General features: G+C 45.2%; 1 protein-coding gene across 1 annotated transcript in view; it reads left to right on the top strand.

The window, feature by feature from the left end:
* The window catches only part of STON1 (stonin 1), an 85182-nt gene that overhangs the window by 56104 nt on the left and 4273 nt on the right, over window positions 1-24805 (top strand). Inside the window, exons 2-3 of the mRNA XM_066595522.1 lie at window positions 13434-15344; window positions 20424-20626. Coding sequence (XP_066451619.1) covers window positions 13454-15344; window positions 20424-20626 — 2094 coding nt within the window. The 5' untranslated portion in view covers window positions 13434-13453. The remainder of the gene's footprint in view (window positions 1-13433; window positions 15345-20423; window positions 20627-24805) is intronic.

The following is a 24805-nucleotide window of genomic DNA, read 5'->3' as shown; positions in this document are numbered from 1 at the left end:
GCGCATGTGCGCGGCACTCAATTGGTGTGCCGAGCACATCCGTTGGCCGAAGAAAGAAGATCCGGCCGTGAAGAAGAGAAGACACGCACGGTCTGCTGCAGGTAAGTTTATTCTTATTTTCAGCGCTCATGTCCGCGGGGCAGGAGGGACCCGCTACGGATTCTCCATGGAGAATCCGTAGCGGGCCTGATTTTCCCCGTGGACATGAGGCCTAAGGCTCCTGGGCCCGGGTGCAACCGCATCCCCTGCATCCTCTATAGTTGCGCCCCTGTGTGAGGCGTTTCAAGGTAAGGCCCAAAGATGGGACATACTGTGAGTTATTTTCCTTACAGTGATGCTGCAAGGAATACATTTAAAAGAATGGAGTTCATATTTGTGCGGGTTTTGTGCGTATCGTACAAAGCTTGTGTGATAATATCCATTATGTACATGTGCCCTTACACTTGCATTCCCAGACTTCACAGGTCACCTGCTTTCAGCCCACAAGCTTCCCTTTTAAATATGATTTTATATAAAGGAAAAAAAATCCCATTTTCCTGCAAAGTAAATAAGTTGCTGGAGTGCAGAGATATGGAAATATTTGTGTACTGCACTGTACACTATCCTACCAAAAGTAATTGGACACTTGAGCAAGAATCAAAAGTAGTATTTATTTCCATATGTTACTACTTAGTGGGGCTGTCATTTGGCACTAATGACATTGGATACTCTCCGAGGCATATTTTCTACTAACTTCAGACGGTATTTCCCTCCATTCATCCTGCAAATATCTGGTGCCTTGAAGGTGGACGCTGTTCATATTTCCTGACCCAATGTTCCAGTTCGTCCCAAAGATGTTCAGTATGGTTTAGGGCGGACTCTATGCCGCCAGTCCAATCATGGAACATCCATATTCTCAAACCAATGTAAAACAGTGTTGGATTTGTGGCAAGGTGCGTTGTCTTGTTGGAAGTATGGCCGACCATTCCCAGAGTATTACTACATTGTCGGCAGCACATTATTGTCTAGAATGTTAGGGTACACCTCTGTGTTCATGGTTGTTGTCACTACAACCAATGGACTGAGACCATGCCACGTAAATCCTCCCCAGACCTTAACGGAACTTCCACAGTACTTAACTGTTCGCACAACACACTCAGGTAAAAGGCGTTCCTGTGCGTCCTTCACACCCAGATACAACCATCTGATGTCACGTCTGTGCGGCTCACAAGCACCACGCTCAGCACGGACGCAGGGTGATGTTCACAACTATAGTAGTCGATAGTTTTTTGCACTGCAGAACTGTGCGCACCACAACTGACCTACGTAACCCAGATGTAAAGCCTGTGCGTCACCTGCGTATATAACTCAGCACGGCGATAGGGCATGTACACACTTTTTGAAAAAGCCGCACACCCCGCTATGCTGAACCGGCAGCACCACTGCAGTGAGAAGGAAGCCTGACCGTAACCTAGTAGGAAGGTGAAGGGTCCCTGCCTAGAAGCGGAAAATTCGTCTCTATAGAGACTGCTCCACGGTCTTCATCCTGGGCCCTGACTGTCCCTGTAGGAGCCTCTGGAGGGATGAACCGAACAGTAAAGCAAAATAGAAATGAACAGCAGGAAAACAACTGAAAAGGAACTCGCAGCAACTTATCTGCGAGTCGCAAAACACCCAACACAGAAGAGCTCCGAGCTCCAAACTCCAAGTACTCCATCATGGAACAGAATAAGCAGCCCTGAGTAGAAGTAGGGGTAAGAATATGTAGCCACTCTGCACCAGAAAACTGGCAGGGTGAATAGAAAACCACACCTCCGCCCTACTCCCAGGCATGACTAATCCAGCATGCGTCCATGCAGCAAAGGGAGACGGCACCAGCAGACTCGGCACATGGTGCATTAACCCTTGACCTGCTTAACAAGGCAGCAGGTCTTTATCTGTGGTGAGGCCACCATGCCACAATGTTGTCACGACTGACAAGCCGCGACATCTGATTTGAAGATTGCGTTGGGTGAGTCATTACTCCATAGAACGTTCTTCCATTATTGGCACATATGACAAAGAACCTGAATGTGCTGGATGGTAGCTGTAGCCTGTAAACCCAATGGGGGTTCACAAGATACCTAAAGAGTATCCACACGACCATCACTTCCATGCCTGCTTCTAGGGAGAGAAAGATGGTGACCACTGTCCACATGCTTCCCTCTTAATCATGTTGGAGAAGTGGCTGTGCAGGTGGATTAAGTCTACCATGCATCCTGGGCTGTAAGAAGATTGTGAGTATTCCATTAGTTAATATATAAAAATTGTACCAGAATCAAACTTACTATTTGGATTCGGTACCAGACCAAGCTTGCTATATGATACAGTACCAAAACTAAGCTTACTGCATAGTTATGGTACCAGAAACCAATCTTATTGTGTTGATCTGGTAACAAAATTGAGCTTGCTACATAGATGTAAGAACAGAACCAAACGTACTACATAGACATGTAACGGAACCAAGCTTACTGCATAGATACCATACCAGAACCAAACACACTACATATAGGGCCAGAACCAAGCTTACTACAAAGATTCAGTACACAAATAAACTAAATGCATTGATGCTTCCAAAGTGTTGGGGAAAGTGTGTTTCTTGGGATTTGCATGCTGTTCTCATAGTTGTGCCATATTCATCAAAAAGCAATCCTTGAATTGCTGAAGACTGAGAAGCTGCATACTATGCTCCAAGTTTGGGACTAGAGACCTGTGATCAGGCCAGGATATACTTGTGAACTCCATACGTTAAACAGATGGTGCAGATGTGTGTGCATACTCTATATATGTTGTGCCTTTATATGTATGTCAATGGGGCTAACCACACTAGAAACATTTTACACACAGACACAGTTTTATGTTGCACCTTTAATGATGCCTAACACAATCTATTCACTGCTATTGCCAGCAGGCTCCTCCTTTCCACCGCTGCTGCGGTCCTTCTTCACTGAGCCGCCAATGGAACCAACAGTTTGTCCAGAGCCTGAAAGAGGGCACTGGTTCCCACAGCACAGTGAAACCTATTCAGTGTGATGAGCGGAACTTATGGACCGTCCTACCTTATGGGCCCGGTCGCAACTGCGACCCCCTGCAACCCTATAGCTATGCCACTGAGCTTATGTAGCAGGGTTTAGAACACATGCAATACTAATGAGACATGATCCATTCTGGTGGGAGAGTTCAAATACTTTTGGTAGGATAGTGTATAATATTATAAATTACTGTTGGTTAGATGTTCATAAAGAGAAAGGTAGGAGAGACACAACTTGTTTCTCCTGTCCTCCCGCTATGCAGGGATGGTTTGTGTGCTCTGCTGCTGCATTCTTTCACTCTTTGTACTGTACAGAAGTGTCTTTCTCCATGAGACCCGGCGTACAGTACAGCCTACCCGTGTGTTGTTGCTTTAAGATCACTGAGCTGTAATTTTAGTTGGTCTATGCAAAGTTTTCAAAGTCACAACAGCTGCTGCGCATTTTAGGTCTTTATATTTAGATTTAATTATTCTTCTTATTATTACTTTATTCTTATACTGCACTGATGGCTTACAATTAAAACCCGGCAGATCGTGCATACTAATGCGCTTTGTGAGAAAAGCGGTGTTATTTGTTATAGCAGAGTTCATTCTTTCAGAACATCTCACTGCATGGAAAATAATGGATCGCGGACGAAACGGACAACTTTGTGAAGGGCGTTCTAGTGGTGAAAACCGGAACACTGTGTACAGAGATGTGTAAAACAATGGGGCCTTTACAATGAAATATCGTTGTTTTTTTTCTGGGGGGGGGGGGGGGTTGGTTATTACTTTGTATCTAGAATTCGTTATTTTTTTTTCCCACCCCACACATTAGTTTTTAATTGGGCTTCTTTCACATATTTTTGTAGTGTAAAATCCTTTTAGAAAAAGACAAAGTATTTTGGAGAGGATGCTGTTATTGGCTTGCCAAAAAAACCATTTAAGGCTACTTAAGGGCTCTTCATCAGGCTTGGCTCAGATTATACTTCTAATACTTCTGTGTTTTTTTTTTTTTTTTTTTTGTTCTTTTTTGGGGGGTTTTGTACAAGAGTATAATTAAAGGGGTAAAGTATGCTCTGGATCTGTGTTAAACATATATTCGTATGCCACCCTTCACCCAAAGTAGGTCAAAGTAGTGTGTTTTTTGTTGGCATGCAACAGGGTGGTATATGGAAGCCTATAGGAAATGTATGCTGTCACTATATGTCTATACCGCAGCATACGTCAGAGGTATGAGTCAGGAAATCCTCTCGACCTATACCTCTGTCCCACAAAATTGAGTTATCTCTTATCCACAGAGCCATAGTGTATTCCATAGGAAATGTCTAGATCCGTATGTGTGGTGGTCTGCTTTCAGGAGAGGTGCTTGGTGCAGGATGGAGGTTAAAGCAGGAGTCTCTCCTGATCTACTGCAATGTCGCAGATACAGTACTAAGGGAACCTTTGGGAGAAGAAAAATATAGCCATTCAAAGGCTTGCAACTTCGACAGCCTAAGAGTTTGAATTATCTAAAGCAGTGATGGCAAACCTTTTAGAGACTGAGTGCCCAAACTGCAACCCAAAACCCACTTATTTATCGCCAAGTGCCAACAGGGGGCGGAGGCTTATCATAACAAATGACTGTACCTCTGTTGTAGTAAAAAGTACAGGGCCATTTCAAAATGGACAGCTAGGAACGCCCTATTTGGTGCAGATTTTGGCTGGAAATCAGCCGCGTAGCCGCAGCCTTTTTTTTTATACTATGCGGTGCTCCCCTCCTCCGTAGGATTCCTGCTATCAGCGCTCCCCGGCTTCCAGTTTCCAGCAGGCTGTAGTTGCCTCACCTGACCAGCGACACCGCACCTGACCAGGCTGCTGGGAACCGTAAGTCGGGGAGTGCTGACAGCAGGAAGCTTTCAGAGGATGTGACGGGAGCGGCGCATAGTAGGAAATCAGCTGCTGATACTCAGCTGATTTGCAGTGAAAATCCGCACCCATAGAGGAGAGCGCAGCAGCAACGGAAAAGAAAAAAAGGACATGCTGTGGCCGGCGAATCTGCGCCGGCTTTGCCATGATGGATTCTCCGTCCCGTGTGGTCGAGATTTCTGAGAAATCTCATTCACATGGCTGGCTAATCCCGGGAATAGCAGCTGCAGGCGTATTTGCCGCGGCGAAATTCCAGGCATATTTGCCGCGGCGACATTCCGGGCGGATTTGCCGCGGCAAATCTGCCCTGTGTGAACCCAGCCTTACTCCTCCTCCCTTCTCCTCTCCTGCAGAATCAAGGAACTGCCGTCGGTGTGTGCACCCAGGGTCAATGCCGGCACCCTGGCTGGTAATCATGGTCGTGGTGAGCAGCTATCAGAGCACATGCCAACAGAGAGGGCTCTTCATGCCCTCTTCGCCACCATGGATCTGTAGGCTCAGTTACAGCAAATTTGGACCGATATGCTGCAGGATACCATACGGAGCCTGTATGCGTCCATGTTCGCCGTATTACATCTTGCATCCAAGCTAGAGGTGGCCCAACAGGGTACTAGAGCCTCCATGCCTGCCTGTATCACATCTTGTATCAGAGCTAGAGGAGACCCAACAAGGTACTACAGCTCCATGACCACCCGTATCACATCCTGTATACAAGCTAGAGGTGGTACAACAGGGTACTAGAGCCTCCATGCCCGCCTGTATCACATCTGGTAGCCAAGCTAGAGGCGGTACAGCAGGTACTAGAGCCTCCATGCCTGCTCATATTATATCTTGTATCCAAGCTAGAGGCGGTACAACAGGGTACTAGAGCCTCCATGCCTGCCCGTATCACATCTTGTATCTAAGCTAGAGGCGGTACAACAGGGTACTAGAGCCTCCATGCCCGCCCGTATCGCATCTTGTATCCAAGCTAGAGGCGGTACAACAGGGTACTAGAGCCTCCATGCCTGCCTGTATCACATCTTGTGTCCAAGCTAGAGGCAGTACAACAGGGTACTAGAGCCTCCATACCTGCCCGTATCACATCTTGTATCCAAGCTAGAGGCGGTACAACAGGGTACTAGAGCCTCCATGCCCGCCCGTATCGCATCTTGTATCCAAGCTAGAGGTGGTACAACAGGGTACTAGAGCCTCCATGCCCAGCTGTATCACATCTTGTATCCAAGCTAGAGGTGGTACAACAGGGTACTAGAGCCTCCATGCCTGCCTGTATCACATCTTGTGTCCAAGCTAGAGGCGGTACAACAGGGTACTAGAGCCTCCATGCCTGCCCATATCACATCTTGTATCCAAGCTAGAGGCGGTACAACAGGGTACTAGAGCCTCCATGCCTGCCTTATCACGTCTTGTGTCCAAGCTAGAGGCGGTACAACAGGCTACTAGAGCCTCCATGCCTGCCCCTATCACATCTTGTGTCCAAGCTAGAGGCGGTACAACAGGGTACTAGAGCCTCCATGCCATCTGTATCACATCTTGTATCCAAGCTAGAGGTGGTACAACAGGGTACTAGAGCCTCCATGCCCGCCTGTATCACATCTTGTATCCAAGCTAGAGGCAGTACAACAGGGTACTAGAGCCTCCATGCCACCTGTATCACTTCTTGTATGCAAGCCAGACGCACCCAACAGGGTACTAAAGCCTCCATACCTGCCTGTATCACATCTTGTATAGAAGCTAGAGGCGGTACAATGGGTTACTAGAGCCTCCATGCCCGCCCGTATCACATCTTGTATCCAAGCTAGAGGCAGCACAACAGGGTACTAGAGCCTCCATGCCCCTGGTATAACATCTTGTATCCAAGCTATAGGCGGACCAACAGGGTACTAGAGCCTCCATGCCTGCCTGTATCATATCTTGTATCCAAGCTAGAGGCGGTACAACAGGGTACTAGAGCCTCCATGCCCACCCGTATCGCATCTAGTATACAAGCCAGAGGTGGTACAACAGGGTACTAGAGCCTCCCTTTAAGGGGTCAGTTTTCTGCAATAAGCTATCCTTTTGCTCTGATATTGTAATCACTTTTATCCACGTTACAATCACACTAAGAAAGTTTCATTCCGTTCCAGCGGCTCCTTCCAGGGGAGGGATTGGTTTGTGACAATGAGTGTATGGCCTCATGTCCACAGGGAAAATCAGGCCCACCGCAGATTCTCCATGCAGAATCCCGCAGCGGGTCCCTCCTTTCCCACAGACATGAGGCCTAAAAAGAGGAATTACTCACCTGTCTGGACGCTGCGGATCTGCCCTCCGTCACGGCCAGATCTTCTTTCTTCGGCCCGGCAGATGTGCTCGGCACACCGGCAGTGTGCCGCGCGCATGCTCCGTGTACTCTATTTTTTTTTTTTTTTTAACTCCTGCTCTCCCGCGTCGGAGAGAAGGAATTCAGCTGCGGGTGTGCCGCGGATCCGGACAGCTTCCATAGGCTCCAATAGAAGCCTGTGGTAGTCCCGCACTAAAATGGAGCATGCTGCGGGTGTTTTCCTGCACACTCAATCCGTGCCTCAGGGAAAAATGACATCCGCAGGTATTTAACTACCTGCGGGTGTCCAATGCATCCCTATGGGGCGCGGATCCGCGTGCGGGAGATACGCTCTGGATTTTAAATGTTATTTTGCCGTGGACATAAGGCCTATATCTCCCCTGCAGCTCAGACAATGTATTGACTTGACATTCTAGCCATACACGGTATAACTTTGTGTTTTGGGGTCTGATGATCTGTTCTGTATCTCCTTGCTGTTGGACTAACAATGCATTTGATTGTAGCATGTGTAGCGCTTAATGTAACGCTCTATAATGTAGCAAGGAGATTTCGGCTTCTGTACTTCATATGGCTGTTGCCGGGGTAACCCGTCGTTTCCTTAGCACGCTCTATACTTTGAATGAAGGTGTCACGTATATTCACATGGAGCTGTAATACCAGTATAGAGCGCAGTGCAGCATTCTTCATTCACGGCGTCCATCATCCATCATCCGCACCTCGGCTCCTTTCTCCTCTTGTCATGCAGATGACATCCAGGTTGAAGGATACGCCTCGCCTTTTATCTGGATCTTAATGGATAAGGCTGTATACTGTCCTCAGGATGGCTGATTGGCACTTGTGTGTTTTCAGGATGTGGTGGTTGATGTAGAACATTCCGAGCCATAAATGTATCTGATTTCTACATTCTAGTATCGTGCCGTCATTAACAACAATTACGCCTCATCCATTTGTAAGGGATTTGTATGTGCGTGACGCCCCCTCCCTATTTTGTCCCCAACTAAAGTGTATTATGAGAGTCATTGAGGTTTCTATAATGAAAAAACGCCCTACGAAATGTCATTATTGTTTTTAGCTCATTTTTATCTTTGCTCTCCCTTAGCGGTGTGAGGAATGTTTTCTTGGCGCACTCTGGGTCCTCCAATACCTGGATATGGACGCCATGATGAATTGCTGCAGTTCTGAAAGCCAAAGGGAGTCTAACATGCTACTAGATATAAGACCCTGTCTTATATTAATTTTTGCCCCAAAAGAGGCGCTAAGTCAAATTTTCTTTGGATGTCTTATACTTACCGAGCAGGCTTGGTCCAGGTCCCTTCCACTACTCTCCAGAGCTTTGACATGCTTCTTGCAGTCCCAGAAGATCACTTCCTGGTTACGGGATTCTTAATTCCCCCCCCCTCTCCAGGAAGCGATGGCTCTGATTGGTTCTTGAGCACTACGCAGCCAATCAATGCAGCACTGGATGAACCAATGCAATGGCTGTGATTGGTTCATCGAGCGCTGCATTGATTGGTTCTTGAGGACTGCTCAGCCAATGTGATGGCAGTGATTGGTTCATCGAGCGCTGCATTGATTGGTTCTTGAGGACTGCGCAGCCAATGTGATGGCTGTGATTGGTTCATCGAGCGCTGCATTGATTGGCTGCCCAGTCCTCAAGAACCAATATGATGGCAGTGATTGGTTCATCGAGCTCTGCATTGATTGGCGAAGCAGCGGTCAAAGTACCAATAACAGCCATTGCAATGTGGAGGCGGGATGTATTAATCGTCCAAGCCACAGCATTGATTGGCCACTGAGGACTGCTAGAAGCGCGTTGGAGCTTCGGAGAGCTGCGGGAGGGACCTGGACTGAGCCTGCTAGGTAATGTATTCCTTTTTTTTTTATGTAATGAAGCTAGGGCTTACTTTTGGGCTTTTAATTTAAGCAACACCAAAAATCCTGAAAAATCAGGGTAGGGCTTATTTTCAGGACACCAGGGTGGGTGTCTCTAATTAAGTTCCCATTCACAGTACTATAATACTGTATGTATTGGGAAAAATAGCCATAATAATGAATGTATTCCAGTAGAAGAAAGGAAACCAACTTTTTCCCCCTAACTTTTTACACTTTCTAACTAAGTTTTCCCGAGCGGCAGGACCCGACGCCATCTCTTCACTTCTGCTGTCACCGTTTTAATTTACTAAACTCTTCCATCTAAATAATTGACGGTTCATATATAAAAGTGGATGCAGGAATCCTAAGAAGAAAGCTGTACTTTGCGACAGTAAAAAATCTATCACCCAGTCTGGCTTTTCTGCTCATGCATCATGACTTTATGTATGTGAAAGTAATGACGCCCTTTGGTATTATATATTATGGCTGTGAGGAAAATCAGCTTTCAGGCTATTAATGGTGCGGCATTAGCTGCGTTAATATTTATGCATATGGCTGTTTCTGATATTGCTATGTCTGGGGCATTTCATTATCGTGTCTATTCCTTTTCCATTATAAAGAACTGATAAACGGGTTTTTGTAAATGGATTCCCCTCCCCCCACCCCCCTCACTTTCATTTTCCTGTTTACACATAAATACGCTCTCCAGCAGGGCTAGAAATTTGTTCGCTTGGATTTCAGTATCTGAAATAGATTTGGTTTTCTACATAGCAATCTTGGTGAGAAAATATGATATCCCTTTAAATACGATAGGCACCGCGTATAATTTATGAGAATTCGATGTGGGCTCCTCATCGGCAAAGTTTTCCCGTATACGCCGGTTCTCTCTATATATAGAATTTGTGTTGGCTTCCTGTACGAATGTATTGTTCATTAACAATAAAAATCAAAGATTTACTTTGCCCTAAATTGTATGGCATGAAATTAGCAGCTCTAGTCATTTTGCCTGAGCAGCAAGCTTGTAATAAGACAGACTGAAGAAACGGCCTGCGGCGGTAGAATTCAGGGCTGCAAGTAATGGAAGATTGGAAAAATGCAGCGTTAAAGAGAATTTCTCCCAAAATAAATACATCACCGGTAAACATAAGTCTGAGGTGTCACCTTTTGCTGAGCTGTTAAAAATATTATTAGGCTATTTCTTCATTAACTCTGTTTTTGGGAAAACTTGGTGGTAACCAATATGGCTGCTGTTGCAACTTCCTTATCAGATCAGCAGCAGCGCCTACAAATAGCTGAATTGCAGGGGTGCCGATAGTCAGGCCCACCAATCTACAGTAATATTGATTGCCTAACCCAAGGATAGTTCATGAATATTAAAGTCCCAGATAACCCTTTTAAAATGATTACTTTTTGGTTTCTTGCAGCCACCACTAGAGGGAGCTTAAAGGGCGTTGACAAAGGCTATTGTAGCCGAAACGCGTTCAACGCGGACCTGTGAGCTGTATGCTTTTTTGTTTAATAAAGAATGACATTTTTTTAACGGTAGCCGCTCCTCTCCACTTCTGTTTTTCTTCATATGGAGCTTAAACGTTATTATTGATGACCTATCCTCACAAGATGAGCCATCGATTAGTTGATCTGCAGGGGTCCTCTGCTTGGAACGCCTATTGATCAGCTGATCGCTGGACTTGCTGTCAACATTGCAGTGGACTGGTGCTACAGACACAGCACCCATTTAATTCAGACCGGGCCACTGCACTGTGAACAGTGTTGTGTGAATACAGCAGTACTGAGCAGTGTAGATGTGATTCTACTAGCTGTTAAATAGTAACTCATTTAGTACTAGTTGCAGCAGCATCTGTGTGTTTCTCTACTTCATCTCCCTCTGCATCAGTGTAAGGAGGTAGCATACAGCTGCTCTGCCCTGGACATGGGAGCCGCATGTGAAGCTCTGTCTGCTATGGTCTAATGCCTGGCCAGGACTGGGGGAGATAAAGGATTGACCAAGCACTGGTGATGGGTAGGCGTGCTGAGGCACCAAACATGTCAATGCTGTTTGCCAGAGGTCCCCTCCACCGGCCCGAGTCATGGCCGAAGAGAGGAGAGAATAAACAGTTGTGATAGGCGTAGCAAGTGCTATTCTGTAGTAGCCTTCTAGGAGACTAAGTTGGGTTCCATTCCCTCCCCTGTGCCGGCAATGATGCGAGCAGCAGGTTTCCGCTCAGACTGCCCACTGCTAGAGAAATGTATAATAAGGCTGAGGCCCTGTCTGAGCCCTTTCCCTGACTGATGAGGCGGCCAGTGGTGGCCATCTTGGGGATAGATAGAAAAGGCGCTACATCACAGCTCCAAAGGAGAGAGATCACAGCGAGAGTAGCAGTCAATAATGCGTGTGTTTTTTTAGTTGGGAACAGAATCTAGAATCAAGTGAAGACCTGGGACCAGGGACGTAACCTTAGAGGATGCAGGGGATGCGTTGCACCCGGGCCCAGGAGCTTTGGGGGGCCCATAAGGCCTCTCTTCTCCATATAGGGAGCCCAGTACTATGCATAAAGCATAGTTGGGGTCCCCGTTCCAGGTTTTGCATTGGGGCCCAGGAGCTTCAAGTTGCGCCTCTGCCTGGGACTCTTATTAGTTGGGATTAAAGGAGCAACAGTTTGAAAGCCCATGGAAGTCTGTAGGAGTGTAGAGTTTACGTAACATACGAACTGTCTGCGTTGGGCTCAAGGATTTCTCAAAGACTGCATTGTTGAGATGGTGTTGGCTATGTTCAGTTGTGCATAATATGTGAATATTGAGTAATGGTGCAGCCTGCCACCTAGCGCGAGAAAACAAAGCAGTCGGAACAGAACAGACCCTTTTTAGTTACATTTGTAGATTGTGACATTTACAACGTCTGTCATCGCAGTGCGGAGGCGGGGTGGTAAGGCTTCTGTGTTGCATGAAATCGAGTCGATAGAGGGCAACGGTCTTTATCAGTGTATAGGCAGTTTACTGCGGCCAGTGTTCAAACACGGCGTACCCATTCGTTGAGGGGGGGGTGTTCCATCGACTTAAGAAACATTTAAAGTACAATTACCCTTGCATGGAGTAACCAAATACAATGTAGTTTAGTAGCGTGTTTTTTTTAAATTGCACTACATATAAGTCTGTCAGCTGCTCCGCCATCCTCAACCAGCATCGTACCTCCACCTGCAACAGCAGCTTACTCCTCTCCATAGAGATCGCAGCAAGCCAAGGACCACCCTGCCCCCCATACCTTTTTCCTTTTATCTGTCTTGGTGTCTATTGGCCAGTATTGAGTGATTTTTTTTCGGCACGAAAACCTTATTTTAGGTAAATAAAGGGATTTACGCTTTTGCTAGTTATCACATTGGCTTTGACATACTGTAAACACAGGTTTGCTCAAAGTGTGATGCTTATATAACAGACTGATTTGTATAGCTGCACTTGCACCGTGTCGTAAATCAGTACGCAATAAGCTCCTAAAGTTACCTAGTGGACAAGGATCTTATTGTTGACCTTCTTGGGTGTCATCTTCAAGACTATTCTGAGAAAATATCAGTTATTAAAATATTGAATATCAAAATAAAATGAATTTCTTTAAGCCCAGGATTATGCCTAAAAATTGTCAACTGCCATGATCTCTATGGCTGGGGCAAAGGGATCACCTCCTTTCTACTGACCATTGTTGTGGGGTAGTAATGTCATTCACACAGCAGTTGTGCCTGTATGATCGCGGTGCAGTAAATGTACAACGCTGACTGGCGTGGGGGTGTGTACCAAGTTATAGAGCTGTGCTATTTCGGCACATGGTGGGAAGGGGTTAATTTTATATGTGCCTCCTTCGTCTATGTGGTAAATATAGCTCTGCCAGAGAGTGATGTCAGATTGTCTTTCTATTTATAAGAACACCTAAATCAAAGCATTAATTTAAAGGTTTTTGTAATAATGTTTAATTATTCTGTAGGTTAACAAGTTATGAGGATTAATGTTGAGTGAACTGAAACAGTTTAATCCTGTTTTAGGTTGGCCTTTTGGCAAAAAGTTTGGTTTGGTGAAAAAACCAAGTCTCAGCGTGGTTTGTTTTGATCAAACCTGCTAAAATTTCCTCTCTCCTTCCTCTCCCCCCCTCCCTGTCCTCCTCCTTCCTCTTCCTCTCCCCACCTCCCTCTCCTCCTCATTTTCTCCTCCTCCTTTCTCTCATCTTCTAAACTCAAATCAACTCTTAAAAGCTTTTGCTGATCACTGATAAGGATAAGTAATACTGTAGACTAAACCAATTCTATTTTCTTTATTTTTCAGACCACTCCAAATCGAGAAGAATGTGTTCAGCAAATCCTGATAAGTGGGTAACTTTTGATGATGAAAATCCATTTCAATCTCCTCAAAAATCCTTAAGATACCCTCATGACAGTGCACACGGCCCTAAACCAAGTGAACTTCAATTAAGCTTGTCACATGAACGGATGACAAACGCTTCTTCCTCCAACTCAACTACCCCTCACACATCTCCAATATTTGATTTCTTCATTAGTCCTGGCCCTCCGAGCAATTCCCCTCTTTGTACCCCTATTAAAGACAGCCCGCCCACACCGTGCACTCCTAAACAAGGGGCTTTTAACTTGTACCCCATAACTGAAAGTCCTCAGAACCACCATTATACCTTGTCTGAAGGCTCAACTCAGTTGACAACAAGTCTAACACCAACTATCTCATCACCTACGGATACAAATTGCACAAGTCCGAATCCTTCACCGTACACAAGTGATAATAGTTTCGGACATTTTTCAGTTCTCTGTTTAGATCACTTTCAAAATGATTGTGCCTTCTCAAGCCCATTTTGGAACAATGATGCCGCAAGTTCTTCAAAGGATCTGTGCACTACAGCCGAATCTCATATGAAAGAAAAAAAACCTGCAAACCAGGAATATAACATATCGGAAAAGGAAACCTCTCATAACCAGAAAAGTCTTAACCAGTGCTCCTTCAGTTATGTGTGCGAAAGGCTCCAGCATTTAAAGATTGACCCGCCTGACAATTTGAAGCATCAGCCTGTCTGTGCTGAAAGTAAAAGCCCATCATTTATTCCACAAAGTCTCTTTAGAAGTCAGAGGAAAGATGGGTGGCCTTTCATGTTGAGGATACCGGAAAAAAAGAACATGATGTCTTCCAGGCAGTGGGGACCTATTTACCTGAAAATTGTATCTGGTGGAATTCTGCAAATGTATTATGAAAAGGGCCTTGAAAAACCGTTCAAAGAATTTCAGCTTCATCAATTCTGCAGACTTTCAGAACCCAAGCTCGAAAACTTAGGAGTTTCAGATAAAATACACACTGTTAAGATAGAAAATGTAACTTATATAGAGAAAAGGAAATACCATCCAAAACCTGAAGTGGTGCATGAGGCAGAAGTTGAGCAGATGTTAAAATTGGGAACCACTGAGTATTCTGATCTAATGGATTTTATTACGACCACGGAGGAAGAGCTCTTGATGCTCTCCCCGGTTTCGAAGCAGAAGAAAACTTATGAAGAGCCTGAAATGTTGGTGGAGATGGTAGACAATTTTTGGGGCCAAGTCTCTAGGGAAGGGAAGCTAAAAGACCAGTTGGTGGTCTGCCAGTTACATTGTCTTAGTTTCATTAATAGTGGCATTGAGTGTTTTTTAACCTTAAATGACGTTGAACTACAAAAGCTGAACTATTTTGAGAAGAGTAGTGAGAAAAACTTCATCGATATTTCCGAATATCATTTTCACAAATGCGTTAAGCAACATGAATTTGAAAAGTCCCGGATAGTTAAATTTACACCGGTGGATGCATGCCGATTTGAGCTTATGCGCTTTAAGGTTCCTTGTGATGTGAAAGAACTTCCGTTTTCACTAAGGAGCTTGGCCGTGATACAAGGAGCCTACGTGGAACTCCAAGCTTTCTTAAACATGTCCAATAGTATGGTGGGACCTTCACAGGTGAAATATTGTGAAAATATTACCATCCACTTCCCGGTGCCTGCACAATGGGTCAAAGCACTTTGGACTGTTAGTCTACAGAGGCAGAGGTCTTTGAAGACTAAGATGAATAGAAGAGCTTGTCTTAGTACTGGATATGAAATCGAATCTGAGCCGGTAATACAAGTAACAATCGGGACAGCAAAATATGAGAATGCATATAAAGCGGTTGTGTGGAAGATTGATCGACTACCCGATAAAAACTCTGGTAAATATATTTTTACATTTGTTGAATGTATGGTATATAGTGGGGTTGACTGATTCTTGAGGGGCTCCTCTTGTAATATGCTGTTTTTAGCTATATAATACTGAAAAATGAAGTGGGTAATCTATAATTCTTTAGTGATGAACTACGACCAAAAGACTAGTGGTCCCTAAAAATCAACAAGGCAGAGCGTGGTCCCCTACATGACTAAATGTAGACTATGAAGTCCTCCAAAGACATGCCTACACGCAAGTGCATCTGCCTTGGGGAGCATACTGATAATTCCCCAAGTTAGTGCAGCTGTACCAGTGCTGGAAGCACTCTTGCGCAACGTCCCATTGGAAAACCCCGGACACCTGACATACCTGGGGAGTTCGGAGGGTTAAGTGAGGACTTGTCACGGCGATACTTACCAGACTCCTTTCCCTGAGGGATGACATGCAGCCAAGGCCAGAGTGTAACTGCAGGCCACCAAAGACCTTCCTAGGATAGGGAATACCAATCACACAGAATAATGGGGGTTGTAGTTGTCAGGGGTGACGCCACTATTCCTTCACACACTGGTATGACCCTCGGCGAAGAATATATGCAGTCTTAGACATTCTTAGTACCACAGGTCCCTAGGAACAGTTAGAGCCTGGCAAATTTTACTTGATAAAATTGAAAATTACAAGGCAGTTCAGTTAAAGACATTACAGTGCAGGCAAATGATTTCACAACCTAGTACCTCCACACATGCATCTTCGAGTCTATGGGAGCCATGTGTGACCAAAGACTAGTTTTCGCTCAATACCTCCACCCCAACTTGAAGACGATGGGTGTGCCAATTAAAGGGTGTACCTCTATGCGGTGATCCTGGCTCTGGATGGCCACATAGCAAACTTAAACAATCAGATAGTACCTCTGCACTGGTCTTAAGAAGAACTAGTTACTTACAAGTGCTCTCTAACCTTTTTTTAGGGGGTAAGCTCACTTCACTCACAATCAGAACACAGGCAGCACTGGAAATCTCTCCTCCGCTTCCATCTTCACCACAAGGAGACTAAAGATGCCTCCGTGTGGCTCTGTGTTAGGTGGAACTCGGGAGGTAGACGAAATGGAACTCTTGCTACCCTAGAAGATTGAGAACAGGAAAGGAGCCAGTTTTTCTATCACTCCTATTTATACCTTCTCTCATACCACATGACATGACAAAATTGACTCATTTACATGCACACTTTGGATTTTATTGAACACTTAACCCTTCCAGCGCTGCAGCTGTGCAACACACATACTGGAAATGACAAGACAGGCCTGCACAGTGCCGCCACATAAGACAAACATGTATGACATTTATGGAGGGGACCAGGATGATGTACTGGGCCACTACACTTGTATAACCAGATCTTTAGCTGTGTAGGCTGTAGAGAACCCTTCTCCATGTCAATTAATAGCAGCTGGGTCAGATGCAGAAGCATTATAGAGGGCTTCCCTCCTACTGAAATCAATGGCAGCTGAAGCCTTCTACTATACTTTTGACACTTCTGGCCCTGACACTGGATTGGACACGGAAGTGTTTTAGAAGTCAGTCCTCCCACTGATTTCAATGGGAGTGAAGTCTTCGGACGCTTCTGCTTCTGACCTCGATGACCACGCTCAGCCCCGATGCATTGACAGTAGGTCGGATGATCAGCTGATCGCTGGGGATCCCAAGTCGTAGGACCCTAGCGATCAACTATGCAGCCCAGTAGGGCTGGACACTGCCACTGATGGTCACAGCTGGAAATATAGTAGATGGCTATATTTGAAATCCGCGCAAATGATATCTCCTATTGCACTTCTGGCTCATCACTACAGTCACCCATGTAAAGCCATACATGGCTCTCACATATCAGATTTTGGCCACTTGGACTAGAATAAGACATGCTGCAGTTTTTCTGTTTAGTCTAATCTGCTGTAAATGGTCTGGATGCTGTCTGTGAAATCCACGGGCAGCGCACAGATGAGCAATGCGCCCGTGTGAATGAGCTTTAACTGCAAAAACCGCTTTTGTATATTGAGGTCTAAATAGCTTTTCCTCCACATGTAATGAATGTCCCTGGGTGTTCCTTGGAACGGAATCCTGTGCCTGTCTTTGTACTGACCACACACTATACACGTAAGGCTGTATTTACATGGCTAACTTTACCGCAGAAGTTTTTGTGCATTGCATGAGAATAGAAAACGTTCTATAAAATGGGTCTATATACAGGAGTGGGTGTGTTTTCTATTTATTTTTTGGGATATCGCCGATAATTTCCTATACGAATAAAAAAAAAATCACATTGCATGCACGTGTGATATTTAACCCTTTGCAATCCAATTTTGGATTCAGGGTTTCCTAGGGGGCTTTCTCTTTCTGTCATTATACAATAGCGCCATCTGCTGGCTAGAGCCAGTACTGCAGTATGTGACATGCTGGAGAGGCCCCCTACAACAGAGCGGCCAGTAATATACAGTAATAATACCCTGCCAGACGTCTTCTGACATCGGAGCTGTACAGCCTTCAATCAGAATGTCTTTAGACGTCAGACAGTGGATTGGAAAAGGTTAATGCAAATGCATTTCCCCCTCCCATAGAAATAACGGGATTTTCACGCACATGAAAATCACATGTTCTGCAATGTATCTTTCTCGCAAAACGCATTGTATTCGTAGGCAAACGCGCATGCTTGCAAGCATGATAACGGTCAATTTATCAGGCCAATATCCCACTTGCCTGTGTAAATGCAGCCTAAATGAGATCCCCCTTTATGATCCAGTCTCTCATTGTTGGCCTAGGCAGGCATTTTTACACATTTGTAAAATCCGATACGTGGTATACGTTTTGATCTGTTTGTTTTTTTTATATGAAAAACCTATATACTTTTTTCACAGTAAACTTATTTTTTTTTTCAAAAAGTTTTGAAGTTCAGCCCGTTTTGTTTTTTTCCCCCCCGGATCACAAAAATTGTATATTTTCAATCCCACTGAAAAAACGTATGGAAATGTATGCCAGGCTAAACGTAGTCATAGTATGCGTAGTTTAACACATTATATCATATGGATTCATGAAACTCTACAGTTTCGTTCGTTTTTTTGGACAAAAAGAAAAAAGTATGTTTCGCGGATGAAGGTATGTAGTGTGAACGGGCCCTTGAAATATGAGCCCAAAACTGAATCCTGAACCTTACGTGTTCTTCCAAGGGACCTCTAGAGAGGTAGTATTACGTTGGGGTCGCAGGTTCTGTATTTTCCCCCCCACTGTTTGCTTTTGCAGCTGCTGCTTAACATTATATACTCACTTAATGACGCTGCTTCCCCCCACCCCTGCCGCCATTTTTGTTTTTTTTTCCTCCCCACTTTCAAAAAATTCTAACTTTTTTCTGTTAATGTGGATGTCTGAGGGCTTTGTTTTTTGTTTTGTATTTTTAATGGTACTATTCTTAAAGTACTGGAGAAGTTTTTGTAACTTTTTTTTTTTTTTTTTTAAGTGTGGTGAAATGAAAATAAATAAATGGCCATCACTGGGAGGGTTGTTTTTTTTGTTTTTGTTTTTACAGTGTACACAAACGGGCAAAAATAACATGTTGTTTTTTTTTTTTCTCCGCAACTAAATCCATGCATCAAAAAAAGCACATGTGCAATTGGACCCATTGAAATCATTGGGTTCTATTCACTGCATATTACGCACGCAAATTCTGCATGCATATTTGGAGGGGGCACAGAAGGACAAACAACATCTAAGGGGAGGCTACTGTGGGGGTCACTATTACTACTAGGGCCCCTAATGGTGTCATTATTATTACTGGGTTGATAACTGGTGCACTATTACTACCGGGGCCGCTGAGGGGTGGCCTGTTCAAACCGGGGCCGCTGAGGGGTGGCCTGTTCAAACCGGGGCCGCTGAGGGGTGGCCTGTTCAAACCGGGGCCGCTGAGGGGTGGCCTGTTCAAACCGGGGGCCGCTGAGGGGTGGCCTGTTCAAACCGGGGGCCGCTGAGGGGTGGCCTGTTCGAACCGGGGGCCGCTGAGGGGTGGCCTGTTCGAACCGGGGGCCGCTGAGGGGTGGCCTGTTCGAACCGGGGGCCGCTGAGGGGTGGCCTGTTCGAACCGGGGGCCGCTGAGGGGTGGCCTGTTCGAACCGGGGGCCGCTGAGGGGTGGCCTGTTCGAACCGGGGGCCGCTGAGGGGTGGCCTGTTCGGACCGGGGGCCGCTGAGGGGTGGCCTGTTCGGACCGGGGGCCGCTGAGGGGTGGCCTGTTCGGACCGGGGGCCGCTGAGGGGTGGCCTGTTCGGACCGGGGGCCGCTGAGGGGTGGCCTGTTCGGACCGGGGGCCGCTGAGGGGTGGCCTGTTCGGACCGGGGGCCGCTGAGGGGTGGCCTGTTCGGACCGGGGCCACTAAAGGGGATACTTACTATTGGGGTTGCTACTGGTGGTGCTGTTATTTTTTGGATCACTAGAAGTGTCACAAATCCTAGTTAAGACTTCTATAATAATAGAGTTAAAAACGTAATCCGTGATAAGCCACGCCCCAAAAATCACTTTTCCTTTTCCGTCGGCCATTATTTTTTGACAACGAAGGTGGCAACCCTATGTGGCTCCAAGGGAAAACTACTGCTGTTTATAATACCTAAGTCCTTCTCTTCTTCTGTCTCTCCCGTTACTTTCCATTCCACCGACGTGCAGTAATACAACTATTGCGGTGCATTATATTCTATTCATCAACATTAAAATTCATCTGCCATGTTCTGCCCATGCTGGCAGTTTATCCGGATCTTTCTGTAATAGTTTACATTCAAACTGAATTTTAAGTATCCAACGAAGTTTTTCTTGTATCCTCAGCAAAAATTGCCTCTACTTTCAATCCCATCCACAAGGTCGTTAATAATTACATATGCATCTATGTATTTATGAATGTGAAGATTACACCGTGCATCGTAGAGACAAGATTTAATTTCTTCTTCAGGTCTTAGTGGGCACGCTCCAACTGAAGCCTGTGCACCAAGGACCCGTTCCAGATCTCCCCTCCACCCCCCCGATGGCCATTATGTTCTAACGTTCTCTCCATCGCTCTTTTTTTAAGGTCCCGATCAGCCGCACAGTTTATCCTGTAAGCTTGAGCTGGGCTCCGACCAGGAGATACCGCACAACTGGAATCCGATGGCGAATGTGCAGTTTATTATGCCGTTTACATGCGTCTCTGGGGCAGAGGTGAAATCAATGGGTGTCGAAAATGATCTCCAGCCTCATAAACACATCACCCAAAAGGCCTGCTACAACATCCAGGTATTATTGATTCCCACATTTTGGTTTGAATGGTTTACATTACATATAAAGTGTTATTGGAGGACATAAGAAGACCTGATGGAACGTTTTATACATTCTGATTAGATTCGGACAGGAAGGACTTGATTGCTTGTAGGGCTTTCAGATCAATCTGGGATTCGGTGACAGCAGAATGTGAACGAGTGTATCCGGAGAAGATATTGCTATATATCCTGCTCAAACATGAACCATCTACTTTATGCCGTGCATAAATATATGCATTTTATCATCCCCACGGAACGGCTGTGTCAGCTGTTTTCGAGCTCAAAACAAGAGGAAAACCTATAGTTCAGCAAATGCGTACAAGCCTCACAAGGCTGTCATCTGTAATGCGCTCATAATTTTAATGTATGGAAGAATACTCGAACCACCGTTCTCCAGACTGCTACTCCGTCACGAAAACCTTGTTTAACATCAACTGGGGCAGTCAATCTTACAAAACATCCAGCGCGGCCATTTGTTTTATCGCGGCGTTTATGTCGTTGAGTAAGCGAATACAGTAAGGCCTCTCTCACGCGGGAGTTAGTTGCTGCACACAAGTACGTAGCGACGTGTACTTGCTGCGTGAGAACAATTCCCATACGCTATCTTGGTGTGTAGGTAAAGGTGAACTCCTCGGGTGTGGTTTACCATTGCTAGTCATCTTTTTTACCCCCAGCAGTCCTCTTTTCTTTTTACCGGCCTGGGAAGGATGGAAGACTGAGTCAACCTTGAGCCTGCTACCTGAACCATGCGGGGATTGAACCCGCAACTTTCAGCTCATGAGTAACCATTTAAGATTGCATTGCTGCGACACACAAAGCTCAGTCTTTTTTTTTGGGGTGGGGGGGTGGGTGGGGAGGGTCTTGGCCCAATGTACACAGACATATTTGCATTGCGGAATCTGGAGCGAGTGTCCGCCTCCAGATTTCACAGCAAATACCGCGCACTAACATGCTATTGAAAATCGCTTTCCATGTCTACAAGCGGAAATCCATAGCAATTTTCCGCTCGCGGAGGGAAAATCGCTGCATGTTCTATTTCAGCACAGATTTCGTGTGGATGGTTTTCATTGACACTGTGGACGGGCCGTAGAAACCACATCATCGTCTAGCAACATTATCTGTACTGCACATGCGCCGTCAGGCACATCCGCAGTACAGATCTGGACAGGTCCGCAGGGGTCCCTGGCCGGGCACAGGATTGGACTCTACTGCGGGATCCCACATGTGGAACCCGACCCGGTCGCGTGAATTTGGCCTTATTCTTGTCCTTCTTTGCAGATAAGGGCTTGCAATGCGCATGGTCCGTGTGCATTTGACAGCACGTGAATGGGTGTCCATATGCTGTTTGGTGTATGTTGTGTCTCGGCTTGTTAGGTGCAAAATGCCCACACCTGTGTGAATATGCCTTAAATGTACAATGTAACAAACTTTCTGGCTTCTGTAATTGTAAAAAAAATATTTAGCTTGGGCCACTCCAGCAAAAACACAGCTCAATTCCTGCACCCCCCACCTAATTGCCTGTCACATGCTATAGCTCTCTGTGGTATATCGCAGTCACTTCCATGCAGTGCAGCCTCCTGTCTGATGCTTATCAAGCACCATATTGATGTTGCTTTCACTATTCTATGCTATCATTTCCATGATGCAATAAATGCAGCATTACACATAGTAACATAGTTTGTAAGGCCGAATGAAGACAATGTCCATCTAGTCCAGCCTGTCTAGCCTCCTGTGTTGTTGATCCAGAGGAAGGCAAAAAACCCCAAGAGCAGAAGCTAATTAGCCCTTTTGGGGAAAAAATTCCCTCCTGTCTCCCTAATGGCAATCAGACTGTTCCCTGGATCAACCCCTAATATTTCCTACCTGCCTGTATACCCGGATTAACAATTAACCTAAGATTTATAACCTATAATATCCTTCCTCTCCAGAAAGACATCAAGTCCCCTTTTAAACTCCTCTATGGATTTTGCCATCACTACTTCCTCAGGCAGAGAGTTCCACAGTCTAACTGCTCTTACCGTAAAAAACCCTTTTCTATGTTGGTGATGAAACCTGCTTTCCTCTAAACGTAGCGGATACCCTCTTGCTACCGTTGTAGTCCTGGGTATAAACAGATCATGGGAGAGATCCTTGTATTGTCCCCTCATGTATTTATACATAGTTATTTGGTCGCCCCTTAACCTTCTTTTTTCTAGAGTAAATAATCCCTACACGATTAGCTAAAGGCTATACCATTTTGCAGAGAGGACGGTTTATCATTACCTTCTACATTCTTTTAAATGAGCTACAGATCATAAATTTACAGCCTGGAGGATGAGCTGTAATTTCCTCTAATATACCTGTGGGATCATCATCAGTAACTGTGACAGGAGTGTCTGTGTCCTCTCCTAAAGAGGTTTTTGTGGTATGGTCCATCATAAGGATTATATTGACTGCAAAACGGACTAGTTTAAGAATACATAAATCCAAGTAAATCTGAGCTCGTCGGAATTGAGATCACATGATTATTTGAGAAGGAGGCCATCAGTTTCAGGTAGAATAGGAATAACTAACCAAGGTAATACTAGTCAACTTATAAATACTGGCGGATAGCTTCATAATGAATGGGGAAACAATTCACAGGAGTGGCCCTTTAAATTAGAGTATTTACTGTAGGTTCTCGCGTTTTAGCCAACCCGAGTATAAGCAGAGACAACAAGTTTTGCCACAAAAAAACGGCAGAAGTCATTGACTCGAGTATATACTAGGTAAAAAAAAAATCTGCAATACTCACCTCCCAGCTGGCGTAAATGTGTCCCTGGTGCGATGCTCTCCCCGGTGGTGCAGCAAGCTGCTTCAGACTTCTCCCCGCTGTCATTTCCCTGGCTCAGTTTTGAATTCCCCTGCCGTTAGTGCTGTGTAACTAAGTGCTGTGATTGGATCGAGCGCCAGCAAATCACAGCTGCGCTCGATAAACCAATCACAGCCATTCAGTGATGTCATTCGCTGGCTGTGAATGATTGATTGCTGGCTGTGATTGGCTGGTGCTCGATCCAATCACAGCGCTTAGTTACCTCACTCAAGTATAGGCTGAGAGGGGGCTTTTTCAGTGCAAAAAATGAGCTGAAAAGCTCTGCTTATACTCGAGTATATACAGTACATACTATTCTATCAGAAACGTGAACTAGTGGACGGTGATAGTTTTAGGGTGTAGCAAACTGGGCCATTGCACAGGACCCCTGTGTCCTTGGGAGGGGCCCAAGAAGAAGGGTAGGAATAGCGCATGTAATCTTTCACTATTCTTGGACCACCAGGAGCTTTATCTTTAACTCTTTCACAGCAGTATTGTGAGCATCGTATAGAAGTAGTACTTTTCACAGTATGGCAGTATTTGGGAATAAACCTTACTGAAAAAGGTGCATGTATATTTGTGCTATTATATAGTCGCATAGGGCTCCACGGGTATACTTGGTGAGTTCTCTTCTAGTGCCTTGATTAGCACTTAGGCAGGCTGTTAAAGGGCTTCTTCAGTACTTTTACTATTGATGACCTGTTCTCTGACACTTGGGATCCCCACTGATCAGCTGATCACCAGGCCCGCTGTCAGTATGGACAGCGCTGAAAGCAGACTGCTTTGTCAACACTGCAACCTGCTTTGGTACTACTGAATCCAATGGGAGTTTTGCCTTCCGTACCAAAGTGGGTTGCTGCAATACAGACAGTGCTATCTGTTCCCAGTGCTGTCCATAATGATAGTGGCAATAGGAATCAGCTGATCGTCAGGCATACTGAGTGGCGGACTCCCACTGATAAACTATTAATGAACTACCCTGAGGATAGGTCCTCAATGGGTAAAAGTTCTGAAGAACCCCTTTAAGATTACGCACTCCATAGCTCACCATTTTTAGCACATCTGTAAGGTGGTGTCACATGGCATGGTCAGACAAAAACTAGTGGCTCCTTATTTTAGATTTTCCAATACATTTATGAAGTTCCACTGCCACTAAACCAGGTAAATTTGCCCTTGTAGAGATCTAACTGGCTCTGAAAGTCTATAGTCCTTTTTTTCATCTCATTTACCAAATTCAGTAATGTAAAAATATATATAAGAAAATGATTTACCATGTTGCAGCCATTTTTTTTTTCTACTGGCAGGGTTGGCATCAGCACCGAACAA

This window comes from Eleutherodactylus coqui, chromosome 3, assembly GCF_035609145.1.
Source record: "Eleutherodactylus coqui strain aEleCoq1 chromosome 3, aEleCoq1.hap1, whole genome shotgun sequence".
Classification (NCBI taxonomy): Eukaryota; Metazoa; Chordata; class Amphibia; order Anura; family Eleutherodactylidae; genus Eleutherodactylus; species Eleutherodactylus coqui.
Note: the sequence above shows the minus strand (reverse complement) of the source record. Positions and strands in the feature narration are given on the sequence as shown.